Here is a 14,936-nt window from a genome sequence, read left to right as displayed (position 1 = left end):
CTCCAGAGATGATGTGGCATTCGTTCTCACGCAGCAGGCCAAGCTGTCGCCCAGAAACGAAAAGAGTCTTCCTAGGCCTGTCGCCTTGGCTTGGAGTTGGGGCCGTTGTTTAAAAAGCATCTTGCCTATATATAAGTCGTCGAAACGGCCTGTTCTTTTCGTTGTGTCCTCTTTGCTGTCCACTGGCCAGTTTCGTGTTTCCAAGTCTCCAAAATGGCCTCTGAAGACAACACGCGGCAGCCGCTTCGCACATATCGCGGCAACTGCCACTGCAAGGCATTCGTATATGAGGTTCAACTACCTGAAATCAAGGCAGTAAAGCAATGCAATTGCAGCATCTGCCATAAAAAGGGCTACCTGTGGGTGCTTGCCCAGGAGACTGGCCACTTCAAGATTGTCAAGGGGGGTGAAGACACGCTCTCCAGCTATACTTTCAACACCAAGAACCGTATTCACAAGGTAAATGGAATTTTCATCTCTTCCTTCACATGCCGTGTCTCTAGAGTTGACGAGTGGTGCTACTGTAGTTTTGCCCGACATGCGCAAGCCCAGTTATGGCTGTGGCTAAACAGGCGCCTCCCAACAGAACAATAGGCATAAATGTAAGAGTAGCTATGCATAGATTGATTCCTTTCGTGGTGCTAAAATTTTTTTTCTGTACAAAACAGGTACATACCCTTCAAAATGTCGATACGTGGGCGCTGCAGAAAGAACGGTTCGTACCAAGAATAGGGCACTTGGAGAAGTCGGCTGACCGGCTCTCACAAGGATCGACTGGGCCAAAGTTGAGCCCATGTATATAGTCCCTGAGCACAAGGGAGCCGAACCAAGTGCAAATATCGAGGGCGGGAAATTATACAAAGGTGGCTGTCACTGTGGTGCCGTCACTGTCGCGGTGATGAGCAAGCCACTCGACGAGACGTTTGAAGACGGCGGCCTCGAATGTAATTGCAGCATTTGCGAACGGGTAGATGGCTGTCCCCATACAAGTTTACTCCCAGAGGACGTGCTTCGCTAAGCAGAAACTCGGCTTTTTAGAACGGTTACGTTTGGATGTACCCCCTCGACGAGCAGGTCGTTCTCCACGCCGAGGAGCCGGCCAATATCGGACGATACGCCTTCTCCATGCACATGTTTAACAAGACATTTTGTAAAATCTGCGGTGTCAACCTCACCAACGAGTACAACGCCGACCAGAATGAGGAACAGAAAGCCAGGCGCCCGGAACAAGCCGAGAAGTGGGAGGCATGGGCACGGCGTCACCACCCTGTCAACCTTCGTGTGCTGCCCGAGGTGGACATCTCCAAGATGAGCCGGCGCTATGGCAAAGGGTATACAGGGATACCACTACTATACGAGAACCCGTGAAAGAGCATCGTGCGTTGGACAAGGATTGGGAGTGGCCATGTTGAATGGTCGATTGTGCGTCGAGGTTGAGCAAGCGTGGAGTTTGTGGTGTTGATGTCGGGGATTGCGCATGTTGTTTGAGCACGATGGCTGGGAGAACAGAGACTGCCCGATGGATCTTGGCAAGACCAGCCGTAGGTATTTGCAACTTCAGTTATACTCCGTTCAGGATGCATATGGTATGTTGAGCCTGGACACGTTTGTTTGTGATGGCAGACGGCGGAAACAAAGTTGTACAAAAGTACTAAAAGTACCCATCAGATTGGCGGTGGAGCCCCAAGAGCCCTAGCCGCAGCCGCTGGCTCCTTCCTGCGCGGCTACTCTACTGGCAGCCTCTCGACCCTTCTTAAACCATCAATCGACTGCGACGAGACCAAGATACAATTAGAAAGGAGTAATGTAATAGATGAAAACATCAAAACGTGTTGCACCTAATTGATTACTGGTGTCATTCCAAAAATGACTACTGTTGCCAGGAAGGAACACCACATGATGGACTTGCATATTCATGACACACAACTTACATAAGAAATAGCCGCTGCCCCAGTGTTTCCGCGGCCGGCTCCCCGCGCTAAGGTCGGACTGCGCGCAATTGATGGACCCCGCGAAATGGCACCGCGACCCCAAGCACGACATCGGAGCTCAAATCGGGTCATCGCTCGCCGCCTGTCTGTCCGCGAGACACAAGAATTCCATCCTTGCACCTACATTGGCTTTGGCCTTGTATCTTTTTGCCCTTTTTTCCCTGGCTTGCCTCTCTTTCTGCTCAATTCGCCCAGCCATATCGACGAGCTGGATTTGCAACCGTGTCAATTGAATTTGGACTCGGTTCACGAGTCTTTGCCGCCGCCGATACCCGCCGTTCGCCGATAGGAGCCGTCGCCGCCATCCGCAATGGCTGCAGTCGAAGTCGAGGAGATGCAGGGCGGAGGGCTGCAGACCGCCAAGGACCTGTTCTCAGGTGCCGTGGGAGGAGTTGCACAGGTCTTGATCGGTAAGTGTCTCTCTGAAGCCACGATTGCGCGCTGTCGTGAAGTTGCGCCCGTCGCCAAAAAGGCCTGGCGGCGTCAATTCCGACAAATCGTCGAACCGCCTCAAAAAAAAAAAAAAAAAAAAAAAAAAAACCATGGCAAACATGAACGGTCCCAGAGCCGCAGCCGCTGACTGTCCGACCTGCAGGCCAGCCCTTTGACATTGTCAAGGTCCGACTTCAGACCACCAACCAGTACTCGGGCGCGGTGCACGCCGCCGCCTCCATCTACAGAAACGAGGGCGCCCTCGCCTTCTACAAGGGAACCCTCACGCCGCTGCTGGGCATCGGCGCCTGCGTCTCCATCCAGTTCGGTGCCTTCCACGCCGCGCGCCGGTGGTTCGAGGCTCGCAACGCCGCCGACCGGGGCCTCAAGGCCAACGGCCTGAGTTACGGGCAGTACTTTGCCGCGGGCGCCTTCGCGGGCGTCTCCAACGCGGCGCTGTCGACGCCCATAGAGCACATCCGCATCCGCCTGCAGAGCCAGCCGCACGGCGATGCGCGCCTCTACGCCGGGCCCTGGGACTGCGTCCGCAAGCTCAGCGCGCACCAGGGCCTCCTCAGAGGCATCTACCGCGGCACCGCCGTCACCGTCTACCGCGAGGCCGCCGCCTACGGGGCCTGGTTCACCGCCTTCGAGTACCTCATGAACCGCGACGCCGCCCGCAACGGCGTCGACCGCAAGGAGATCCCCGCCTGGAAGATTGCCCTCTACGGCGGCCTGGCCGGCGAGGCGCTCTGGCTCGCGAGCTACCCCTTCGACGTCATCAAGAGCAAGATGCAGACGGATGGCTTCGGCCCCGACCAAAAGTACCCGACTATGCGCAGCTGCTTTGCTGCTACCTGGCGAGCCGATGGCTTCAAGGGCTTCTGGAGAGGCATCTGGCCGACTCTGTTCCGTGCCATGCCCGTCAGCGCTGGTACCTTTGCCGTTGTGGAAATGACCATGAGAGCCATCAACTAGCCGCCTTTTTGTTTCGCATAAATGAGCCTTGAAAAAAAGAGAGAGAAAAGAAATGTCCTTTTTTCGGGACATTGCTCTGGGCGCGGTCAACGTCAACTTGTTGCGGTTTTTTGGTTTTTTTTTTTTCATCTTCTCGTCGCTTTTACTTGATATCACGTCATACACCTAGAGCTGAAAGCTTTGGCGCAACAAAATTTACAAGCATCGTTTTTCTACAAGGAACGGACAACACTTCAACAGTTGATTGGAGATGGGTTAGAGTAGGTTGTTTTTTTGGAGGCGCCTTCAAAGTACTATAGACATGGTGATTGGTAGCTCTGTACATATAATGCATTTTCAATGCCGCCAACTCAACTAGGCGCATTACCACCCGATATTCTCGTTATTCTCCACCCTTCGTTGCAGAATATATCTCGCATTCACGGGCGTCAAGACGTGCAACCCCAACTCTTCCAATACTTTACGCGCTTCGTCGTTATCGGTGAATACCCGGTCACTAGCCTCTTTCAGCGTCAGCCCGGGTGCGCTGCCTTCTGCGCTGTCGGCGGCCGCCGCCGTAGCCAAGTTCAGCAGCTGCATCCCCTCGCGAAGCGAATCCAACGCCCCTGAACCACCGGGAATGTAGCGCTCCACAAGGGAGAATACGGCGCCTCCGTCGTGAGCAAATTGCGCGGCGCCAAGGGTGGTAAACGACTGCTTGAGGAGGACGCTGGTCCACAGGAGGTCCTGGAGCTTGTCGAGGGCCTCGTGCCACACGCGACGAAAAGAAGCCGTTGACAGGGCCTTGGTAAGATAATCAAAGTTGCGCTGTAGAATGCGCAAGGGCTCGTCCAGTTCCGGCGTGATGGAGAATTGAGAGGGGTCATCTGTGGTATGGGAGGTTAGTCGTTGGCAGGGGCAGGATGACAAGGTGATTGTCAACGTACCCAAGACTGCGGCGTCGCCAACAGTGGTCCATTGGACTTTGCTGGCGTATGCGCGGAACGCCTTGGCGTGAGAGTCTACCAAGGCATTGACAAGAAGCTGCTCGGCGGCTTTGCGGCGTGAGGAGTACGCGGAGACGGTCTCGTCAAATATGCCGCCGTCACTGCTGCCGTTGTCGCTTAGGTGGCTAGGCACGCGGCCCAAGATACTGTCTGGTGCGATGCCACTGGCAGCACTGTTTCGCTTGCTTCGCTGGGCGTCTCGGGTCTGAAGGTCTTCCCATAGCACGACGAAGAACTGTGTGATGCAGTTAGTTTTCCTGTTTGCCCGCAAGGACATCTGTTAGTTTGCTAATGCTTGAAGCTCACCTCTTCGTCACTCCATTCTGTTAGGGTATTGGCAATATGATCAGAGCTGCCAATCACCTTGCACAGCGTCTCCAATGCACCTATCCCTTCCAGAGCGGCAAGTTGTTCCTTGGAGGCACCGTGGAGCGTACGGCCGAGTGTCGATGTAATGGATTGGTACGCTTCTAGAGATCCTCGCAGACGATCATGATATCCATCTAGAATATCAAGCTGAATATCCGTAAGGAACTTGGTTTTGTGTTTCAATTTGCGTAAACGTTCGTATTTTCCAGTGACCACTCTCAAGAGATCAGTTATGCGAACGGCAGCGAATGTGGGCTTCATTTTGCCTGTAACAGAGTAGTCGTAGTCAATTTTACGACCATCGGCCGACTCTATAATCTTTTCAAATCTCTCGAGCGCGAATTCCCGTTCCACCCTGAACCAAGCATCAAAGTGGTGGTCCAGGATTTCCCCAGTCAGACCATTCCACCCCTTGTCGTCATCACCATCGTCATAGCTGAACCTTTGACGAATATTTTCATCAAAAGTCATCAGCTGCGATATGAATGAGCTCAGGAAAGGGGGGTTCTTGATGGCTTCGTTGGCAACTGCATGAACCTTTTCCCTCATGACTGGGAGCATAGCGGTGATGAGAGCAGACACTGGGTCCAGGTACACAGTGTTTTCGGCCACAGGGGTTTCATGGAATTTGGTAGCAAGAAGGTGACCTAGATTGTTGCGGAAAAAGTCCTCCCATTTCTCAATCATGGTCAGGAACCAAGGAAAACAGTGCGTGCCAATGGACTGCGGGTTACTGGTGGGTTTGTCGCTCATGAAGTGGAATCGGAATTCAGCAACAAATATAGCGGTCATGACATTGAACGGCAGAAGAGGCAGAGTGCTGCTGCTGCGGGTAATTTCAGGCATTTGCAAGTCGATGAGTTTCTCGACACAGGCAATCCACTCGTCGTCCATTTCGGCATGGGGATCGACTTTTGGCCAGTGCCGTTTCTCCAAAACGCCTTCCAACTCTGCCGACATTGTTTTTTTCATCTCGTTCCACAGGCTCTCGGTCACAGCCTGGACGTGGTCGACCAGGTGAAGCTCCTCATTGCCCGACAAGGACCTCAATTTGAGTGCCAGGCCTTTCAACTTTGCGTAGGGCTCCAGGGCGGCTTTAGGGCTGTCAGGTAGGTACGATCGAGCTTCGGCGCGCAGCCTTTCTACATCCTGCAGAAGGATCAAATATTTCTGCGCCAATTCGACGTGCTGGAGCTTCTTCATGGGCCGCTGCAGGCGAGCAATGGCCTCACTGGGCGCATCCGACGCAGCGGCTATCTTGACCCGGGTGTCAATGCTCGCCTGCAGTTCATTGAACTCGTCTATCTGCTGTTGCAGCGAATCGCTCCGGTCCTCGGTGGTACGCCGAGCTTTTTCGAGCTCTCTGACAGCGTCATCGAGCTGGGACTGCAGCTGGTTCCGCTGCGTTTCGACATTGACAAGCAGTTCATCAAGTGTGTCTAGATCAGCTATTGATTGAAGCTTGTCGTCTAGGTAGTCCTCGACACGAAGGTCTAAAGATTGACTCGCTTCGGCATGGGAAAGCGACATGGTGGTGGATTGACTGTGCATATGGCGACTGTTGCTGACGATGGCCGTATACCTGACCTGTAGAGGTCCGCGGTTGAAGATGGTGACGTGGGCGGGACCTGCCAGGAAGCGAGCTTATCGATTGGACCACGTGCATCAGCTGAGGATATGCAAATAGCGGGACAGGCTCACCTTTCCCATCATTGATCACTTCTGACTGCGCAAAGCTTCCGGGGAAAATATGCCTTTGTTCAGCGGCAGCGTGTCAAATGCCCTTTACGCCTTTACACGCCGAGCTTCAAACAGCGCATTGCACCGGTAATCCTTGACCAGCATCATAGCAGGCTGTCATTATAACGAAAGGACTGGCTGACAGCCCCCTGCAATATAGCTTTGCCACAAGTTACGCAAGGATGAGCTGGCAGCCTCCAGCTTATTGCTATGACAACCACAGCCGAAAGCCGCTCTGGACATCTGCGACCAAGTTCAGCAAAACCATACCGATTTGTTGCACCATGTCTGAGCCTGGGACAAGATGGTGCAGTTGGTCTTGTCGAAGCAGATGTTGGCGCAGCAAGTTCGACAGGACTCCGCCAAATCTGTCCAATATCGATATTCATGCCAAAGGGGCCAAGACTCGGGTGCCAGTTGGTCACCACCGGAGCAAGCTGGCGCTGAAGCTATTTAGGGTGCACCAGAGCTTGACCGCCCCCCGTCCACGCCAAGGGAAACAACACCAGCAAGCCACTCTGGCCATTGGAGCTCGCGACACGCGGCAGAGAGTCCAACAAACAACACAGAGACATGGTGCAAACCTCTGCTTTTCTCTCTTCCCCGTGCACGTGGCTCAAGGTTCATGACATGCGAGACCCTGACTCCAACTTGTGCTTGCGAAGCGCAATTGCACTAAATGGCAAGCAAGGCAGGCGCGGGACCCCTGCATCCGTGGCACTTGCCCTGCTCACCTAGAGCGCCGCTCCCGCGCTGCACCCCCCTGCCAACCTGCCCAAGCTTCCAGGTCCGGACCCACTTCTCCTGCGCTGTTGAGCGGGGACGTCACCAGTTAGGCTCAGACCGGGGGGGCACGTCGCCTAGTCAACCCCCAACTAGGCCAAGTAAATAAAAATCAACGTGGCTGGGCCAACCATATGCACGCATAACGTCTCAACGCCTCGAAATCCAGATGGTTGGTGTACTTTGATGAAACTGTGACACCTCATTCTCTCCGATTTTTCTGCTCCATATCGAGTAGCTACCGCTGTTTCTCTGCTCTGCTGCCCAGCCATCGCTTTTTACATCCAAAGAACGACTGAGTTTCTCCAAGAGATCCACCGGGATACTAACCGAAGATCGATTCTTATTGTCGAGGAGGCAGGAAGAGGCAAACGCTGCCCTTTCTCTCTTTTTCTCTCTCCCTCGTACATTCCAAGAGAAATCTAAGTTGCTTTACCCAAAGAGTCGTTCAAGATACTGACATAGGCCTTGTTCTACCCGATTTGTCCAAGATCTAAAGATAACCTCACCCTTTCTTATTACATTCCAGACGCTCTCGATACCCCACGCCCACGTTTTTGTTACGTTCCCGCAACGGCCCATATCTTTTCTTGTACATCGACGAGACGATTCCCGCATTCCGGAGCTACGCTGCATTCCTGAGCGCAGCATATCGTCGCCACGAAAATCCCCATCGTCGGCAGCAAAGGAGACAATCTCCACCGACGAGCCGTCCCGAGACCAGAGACGTTCCCGAATTGAACAACTAGTGGGAAACGGCGAGTATCATCGACCACGGGGGTCATTGATAACCGAGCAAGAAGCCCATAACCGTTCCTGACACAGCTCAAGCGGAGTCTTCGGAGCCGAGGATACGCATTTCTATTATCGCGCTGCAGGCGCCTTCCGACCCCTCTGTCGTACAGATTGTCAACGACAAACGGGGGAGCCAGGCTGCCTTTCCGAGGCCCGGTGTATCTTTTCACCTCTTTGCCCACGGGGGATAGGACTACAAGGCATCATAAATGGCGCGTGGAAGTAGCAGCTCAGGCTCACGGGCGAGGCCGCGGTTTCAGCTCGGCTGGCAACGGTTCATACCGTTTCTGGGCTACCACCATGTGCTGATGATTCTGATTGCCGTTGCCATTATTTTACTATCACTGCTACTGGCCGGCTGCTCATCGTCATCGCCGCTTATACCAGACATCTTCCTACTCTCGCTGTACTATCAAAAGTATCAGGCCGTTCCCGACACGGCACAAGTTGACTACAATGTCGTCACTGCCATCGCCAACATTGCTGGCAGTGCTAGTCTCCAGGCCCGTGTCGGGTACTTTGGCATCTGTGTCAACCCCGACGGCGGCTCGTGGCTTTGCAGCAACAACGCTACGGCTTTGGCCAAGGAGGTTTCTGTTGACCAGGATCCTCTCAACCTAATCTGGCTCGCGGGCCAGTTCAAGGACATGATTGTCTTTCCCTATCTAATGTGAGTACCGCCACAGTCTTGGGGGTGACTCAAGTTCATTCTGAAGTTGAGCTAACGGAAGCCTTTTAGAATCATTGCCATCATATTCGCCTTCCTGTGTCTTCTTTTGCTGGCCACCTTCCCAGGTTGGCACGACGAAGAGGATTCTGAAGGATCCGAGCGCGAAGTCAAGCCCTTCCCCTCACGAGCCGTCTCACAAGTCGCCCTCGCCATCATCTTCATCGCCTCAATCTTTGTCCTCGTCTCTGTTCTGTGGCAACACACTGCATCAGTCGCGGCATCCGTCATCGCCCAAGATTTTGGCAACGGATCTGTCAAGAGTGGTGTGGGCACCAGCGCCATGGTAATGGGTTGGTTCTCGTTCACACTGCTCATCATTGTCACAATTGGCCTGCTCGTCATGATATTGAGTATGCGCGTCCTCAAACAGATGATGCGAGACTAGACGGCTAGTCGGCCATTGTGATTTTGTGATGGCGTCGGAAAAGAAATAAATGCTTCATTTTTGTTTTATGCATATATGTGATGTACACGTGAACGAATATGGGATCTCGCCGGCCAAGGGCAACACAAAGATCGTTTGGTATATAGACGGAGGGCAAAGTTTCGCATCAGCATCGGAGTTACAGGGGGCCTCGTTACTACAACACACTACACTGCCGAGCTTGATGGAAAAATAAGAAAAGAAACACACACACATACATACGCTACCCCTACCACAACCCGAATCACCTATTAGCATGACTGGACATGGTTGAATACATTCTTCCGGAAAGTACGAGGCAGTATGGTCCGACGCCGCCGTGAAGCGTGGTTTCTTGGTGGTCTCATTTTTGTGATTTGGATTCTACTTTGGCAGGCTTGTTGTTTTTAATTTCGGCCAGGAAATGGGAAAAGACTCGATGAGAATCTCAGAGTGTGAACGGGCCGCCTGTTGTGGTTGCGATCAATGAAATCATGTATATATAGCAAGGTTGATGATGAAGGGCACGGATTTCGTCAAGAAGTAGCCATGTGCCGAGGAATATCACTAATTGGAATGGCGGCGGCCTGCATGTGCCATTCTTGCCTTTGACTTGAAGCGTCGCGTCGCGTGTCTTATGTGTCCTGTCTTCCAGACGAATCCATGTGCCACGACGGAGTTGGATAAATAAAGTTATATTGATGCTTAGAGAGAACCCTGCAACTTAGACGATACTGCATTTATTTATTTATTTATTTAAATACTCTAGCTAGCCTATCAAGGCCCTAGTACTTCTGCAAGTCAATTATTATAGGAAAAACATACATGAAAACCTATAATCGCTCTGTTTCCGCACCGGCCCCGTTTGGGGTCCGGGTTGTTCTCGCCCGTATATGTTGGTGGCCAGCGTTGCTAACCTAGTGCCGTTCGGACGATACTGAATACATAAAGACCTGCATTTCCAACTCCTGTCCCGCTTTAACGCCGTGAATGCTTACTTGCAATCCCATTAAGTGTGCAAAGGTGCAGCTTTTGTAGCGGACCGGGATATGGGCTAATAAGAAGCTAATTAATAAAAGATACTTACTTTTCCTAGTAAATAATACATAAATATAAGTACTAGTTATCTTTAAGTATATATAAAGATATAGTATTATATTACAGTTAAATCTAGCAATACAAGTACTTATACAAGTATTTAATATGTATCACAAGAAAGTGGGCCCGCCACATAACCTGCACCTTCGCACACTTAATAGGATAATCATGCAACTTTATATAATACTTATTTCCCTGTCGCCTCGTGCCCATCGTACAGAAGGAAATAGAGGGTATACAGCTATCAAGAACATCATCAACAACCTCAACAGCCTACAGTTTAAAAGGATGAGCCTCCGTGTTGAGAACCCATTCGTCCAAGCTTATGACGTCTGGCCCTGAGAACAGCAAGTAGTAGTACTTGAGTGTCTCGGCGAGCCAAAAGCTTTCCATCTCATTAAGAAGTGCAGGGTTTACGAGGAGAACATTGTCAATGGCGCTGTTGGCTTGCGGTGCGCGGGTGGCTTTCATGGTGGCCTCGAACATGGCCCAGCCTTTCTCCATCCAGCTGGAGTCACCTGTAATGCGATACATGTACCATACTGATTCTATGGCTTCTGGTCTGGCCCGGAGGGTTAGCTGCATTGAACATGGCGTGATAAAACAAGATGGATTGCCAGAACGACGTACCTAAGGATATATTTGGAAGATGCAACGGAGCTATACCCAGGAGGAATACCTTCTTGAATCTTTTCTCGTACAAATTCTTCGTGCGTTAATGGTTTTGGAGGCCAACCTGAACGGCCGGGATAGTTCTGGGGGATGTGTACTTCCGGGCGAGAGTGGTATTCATTCTTCAATGTAGGGATTTTGGTGCTTGGATGGGTGGAGGGCTTTTGTTTGTTGTCAGAATCATCCAACTCGTCCGACTTGGCCTTCCTGGAGGTCTGCTCATCGTTCGGGCTGGGCTCTTTGCCGGTCGTTGTTTGTGAGCTGGTCCCATCAGAGGAAATAAGAGCCACATTTTCGGGTTCCACAGAAATGGCTGCTCTCCTCTCCAAAAGACTGGACTTGCTAGATACTGAGGTAGATGTTGAGTCTGAAGTGCTTGTTTCTCTCTGAAAACCGTAGTCTCCATCATCTTCGCCCAACGCTTCAAGACCCTCAATTCTGGCTTCCGTATCCATCTGGGCAATTTGCTGCTCAAGCTCCTGCTTCTGTTTCTCTAGTTGCTCACGCTCTAATGCATTCTTCTCCCACTCACTCACTCCCTGATCACGTATGCGGTAAATGGGGTCAAGCGCCTGCCACCATAGAGTCTCGTTAAAGCTGCATTTCTCCATGTTGGGACAGGGAACAACTTGTCCATGTTCAGGCATGATTCCAGTTGCTGTGGATTGATATGCCCAGACACAGCCATCTGTTAATTTCTTGGCATATTCAACGTCCTTTTCACGTCCAAAAAGCTTCCCACCAAGAGCATACATGCCGCCGATGAAGCATGTTAAGTGAGTGACTTCATACTCGACCCTTGGAGAGGCTCCATTGGACATCATCCTGATTCTAGCTGGAAATATGACATCCCAATCTCCCTGTACCATGGGCCGGAACAGAAGATACTTGTTGATGCTTTCGATAGTATCTTCGTAGAGCTTTTGATATTTGGGTTCCTTTCCACCGAGCAGCAGATATTCCTAAATTTCAAAACAAGTCAACAGCCCATCACATGGACACTATATCTAGGGGCAGGCCTACCTTGCCAAAGTACTCGTACGCAGAATCTTGACTCCCACCCATGTGATAGCTTTCATAGATAGAGCCTCCAGGCACAAATCCCTGAGGAACACAGTCCCACTCCGACTTGCTTCCATCTGCTCCAAGAGGGACTTGCGACTTTGGCTGGGGCTTTGCATTGTTTGCATTGTTCGCAGTAGGTGCTTTATCAGCAGATAGCGCTGCGTCAACATCCTGTTGGAGAGATGACAGCGCTCGGCGTTCAAGTCGATCGTCGAGCTTGGTTCTGTCACTAGTACCAGTAGACTCTTTATCAGCCCCGTCTTCGCTGAATCCTTGGGGAGGCTTCAAAACTACTTCTGAATCAACTTGAGCCTTGGCTGCTTCGCTCATGGCATCACGGCGGTTTGTGGCAGTCCTATTGCAACCGGAAATGTCCAAATTTTCAGGAAAGAGTCCAGGGATTGTTGTGCCTCTCTTTTGGAGTTCTATCAGGCCATTGGTGATGCGATCGATGGCATCATAGTACTTGTGCTGCGCCGTCAATTGGGCTAATCGGGTGAATTCCATGGACAGTGTTGCTAGTTCGGCCATACCTGCGCTGGTGGCTCGGCGAGGTTGTGAGGTATACTCGGGTCGCCAGTTGTAGTATAGTAGAGGCATTCTATTTGGAGTGTCGAATATCCCCATCAAGACCTCAGCCAATTCGACGGCCTTGTCTAGCAAGAAAGAATAGCCCCCCGACGCACCACCGCTCACATCATAGGCCGCTATGAGGCCGCCCAAGTATCGAATGGTTGTTTCAAAAACAGGGATTCTGTCCTTGTTTGTATAAGTGAAATCGATGTTTTTGGCGGCCTTGGCGGCCTCGTCAAACTCATCCTTCAAGCCAGCAATCCACAGGGTGTCGAGCGAGTCAACCAATGTCGCCGACCATCCGCAAAACGGATCGCGGGATCGGTTGGAGACGGGCAACAGCTCATCGTGCATCCACGCATACTTTCTGTATCCCGCCCAAGACCGCTGGATTTGCTCCCTGACCTTTGCCTGCCTCTGCAGGCGCTTTTTCTTGGGGCCTTCAGCTTCGGGCGAAAACACATGTTGAATCCGGGGAATCTTCTTTGCAGTGCCGGTGGGCAGAGTAATGATGCTCTCCTTGGGTAGTGGAAAGTGCTCCTTGGGCTTTGTCCAGTGCACTTTGGTGGGTTTGGCAAATTGGTTGCTCGTGGTAGTTGCTGTTGTTGTCTGGTCGTCTGTACCGTGGCCAAGGGGCCTTTGCAAGTGACCGTGTTCATCATGTTCTTGCACGGGCTTGGTACCGGGTTCCAAGGTTGAATCTGAATCTACTTGTGGCATGTTGTTGCTGCTGGGCCGCTTGAGTTGGGCATCCTCGGCCTTGGACGAAGGCCCCTTGGTCCCCGCACCTTTCTCGGCATTCTCATTCTTGTTTTTCTCCGCGAGCTTCTCAGCACCGATAGAGTCCTCATCGGCTGCCTCTTGGGCAACGTGACCAGTCTCGGGCTTGCTCTCCCCGGTATCCTTCAGCGGAAACTGTGCTTTGACATGCGCTGCAACAACGGCATCAGGCACGCTGGGTGGTGGCGGTGGTTGGGGTCGTCCCACCACGGCCGGCCTCAGTGGTTGGGGATCCCAGGAATTCTGTAGAACACGATATAATAAAATAACAATGACTACGGAAAAGACCGTGAACAGTCTATATCGTCGCCGCGGCATTGAAACGACTGCGAGGGCTAGTCATTCGGCGACAAAGAGTCGAATGTTATCGCGAAGATGGCCGTCAAGGGTTACGGGTTACCCAGGCGAGGCCGTCCTTTATATTTGGCAACTGGGTGAACCCCTCAACGCGGTTAATTCTTAAATTCTTAGCGGCACTAGTCCAAATCGGTATCGTTAAGTACCTACTTAGGTAGGTAGTACTTACTTTGTGTGAGGCTTCTACCGCTACAATTTAAAATCGCTAGTAGGGTTTGCAGCCGGGTTTATTGCCGGACAAATCTACATTTATCGCGATATTTTCAAACTTTTAGTCATTTAATGAGAGCTGTCAAGACGTCTATTGCTATCAAGGCTACTGCGGACCCTATAACAAGCGGGGCTCTGGTGCTGTTCAGGAAATTGATAGTACTATGAAAAAATATGCATACTTTTGGCTGGGGAGTGCCTCTTTCCACATTCCGGGGCGGGGAGTGGAGACCGCCAAGGACCCAGATGCCAGCCAGACCAAACCATTGCCTTGGGAGTACGGAGTACTATTGCGTTTCTGATTAAATGCCACATGTGCAACTTTATGCCAGCAAGCGCGCTCGAGCACCTGCTAATTTGTACCAGACTGTTAATCGAGTCGAGTGTGCGTGTGCGTGCGCGTGTGAGTGCCTTGCTCCAGGTCCCGTCATCCATCACCCATACTTGCCTAGCAGATATTCCATCAATACATCTATTCGGCCATAGCGACTACCTACCTAGATAGTCACTACTTGTACCTATAGGTACCTGCTTAAGTACCTAGGTAGGTAGGCAGGAACCGCCTCACTTTTGACTCCCCAAAGTACAGTGCTACTATCGACAACCAGCAACAGACAATAAACCCACCAGCCAAGAAAAACATCACCACATACTTACCAAGTACATAATGCCGGATCCCTGATCTGCACTTGTGGTCAAACTCGCTCCTGGCCCCCGCAGATAATCAACCATCCCAATTCTTACCCGTTTTACACTGCAAGACCCGACGCCAAGCCCCCCCAGCCTTGACTCTTAAGAACCGAGCCCCATCGACGCCACATGGCTTCAAATGCGGCCGACAGAGGGCTCATCGGCAATTAGCAACTAATATCCAGGCAGTCCCTGTCGCCTTACTAGCTCCATGTCACTACCACCTACTCGAGTACTTAGGGGTACATGTAGATAAGTGGAAGTGGTCAAAGACTCAATACCAA

General features: G+C 51.7%; 5 protein-coding genes across 5 annotated transcripts; 3 read left to right on the top strand and 2 right to left on the bottom strand.

Moving 5' to 3' along the window:
* Window positions 1-213: 213 nt before the first annotated feature.
* On the top strand, window positions 214-1,368 carry Cenpv (Centromere protein V; the record flags this gene model as incomplete). The annotated part of the gene is made up of 5 exons (XM_066130330.1): window positions 214-459; window positions 528-602; window positions 669-715; window positions 769-967; window positions 1,039-1,368. 5 exons carry the CDS (start codon window positions 214-216, stop codon window positions 1,366-1,368), a joined length of 897 nt encoding a protein of 298 aa, XP_065986306.1.
* A 933-nt stretch (window positions 1,369-2,301) lies between these two features.
* On the top strand, window positions 2,302-3,401 carry YMC1 (Mitochondrial glycine transporter YMC1; the record flags this gene model as incomplete). Its single annotated transcript, XM_066130329.1, has 2 exons — window positions 2,302-2,401; window positions 2,587-3,401. 2 exons carry the CDS (start codon window positions 2,302-2,304, stop codon window positions 3,399-3,401), a joined length of 915 nt encoding a protein of 304 aa, XP_065986490.1.
* Window positions 3,402-3,764: 363 nt separating this feature from the next.
* On the bottom strand, window positions 3,765-6,286 carry RINT1 (RAD50-interacting protein 1; the record flags this gene model as incomplete). Its single annotated transcript, XM_014692210.1, has 3 exons — window positions 3,765-4,267; window positions 4,328-4,622; window positions 4,694-6,286. The coding sequence occupies 3 exons, from the start codon at window positions 6,284-6,286 to the stop codon at window positions 3,765-3,767; spliced, it is 2,391 nt and encodes a 796-aa protein (XP_014547696.1).
* A 1,997-nt stretch (window positions 6,287-8,283) lies between these two features.
* Window positions 8,284-9,189, top strand: G6M90_00g043610 (uncharacterized protein; the record flags this gene model as incomplete). Its single annotated transcript, XM_014692209.1, has 2 exons — window positions 8,284-8,744; window positions 8,814-9,189. 2 exons carry the CDS (start codon window positions 8,284-8,286, stop codon window positions 9,187-9,189), a joined length of 837 nt encoding a protein of 278 aa, XP_014547695.1.
* Window positions 9,190-10,578: 1,389 nt separating this feature from the next.
* Man1b1 (Endoplasmic reticulum mannosyl-oligosaccharide 1,2-alpha-mannosidase) lies at window positions 10,579-13,713 on the bottom strand (the record flags this gene model as incomplete). Its single annotated transcript, XM_014692208.1, has 3 exons — window positions 10,579-10,867; window positions 10,936-11,939; window positions 12,001-13,713. The coding sequence occupies 3 exons, from the start codon at window positions 13,711-13,713 to the stop codon at window positions 10,579-10,581; spliced, it is 3,006 nt and encodes a 1,001-aa protein (XP_014547694.1).
* Window positions 13,714-14,936: the final 1,223 nt, after the last annotated feature.

Source organism: Metarhizium brunneum, chromosome 2 (genome assembly GCF_013426205.1).
Source record: "Metarhizium brunneum chromosome 2, complete sequence".
Taxonomy (NCBI): Eukaryota; Fungi; Ascomycota; class Sordariomycetes; order Hypocreales; family Clavicipitaceae; genus Metarhizium; species Metarhizium brunneum.
This window is presented reverse-complemented; position numbering and strand designations above follow the sequence as displayed.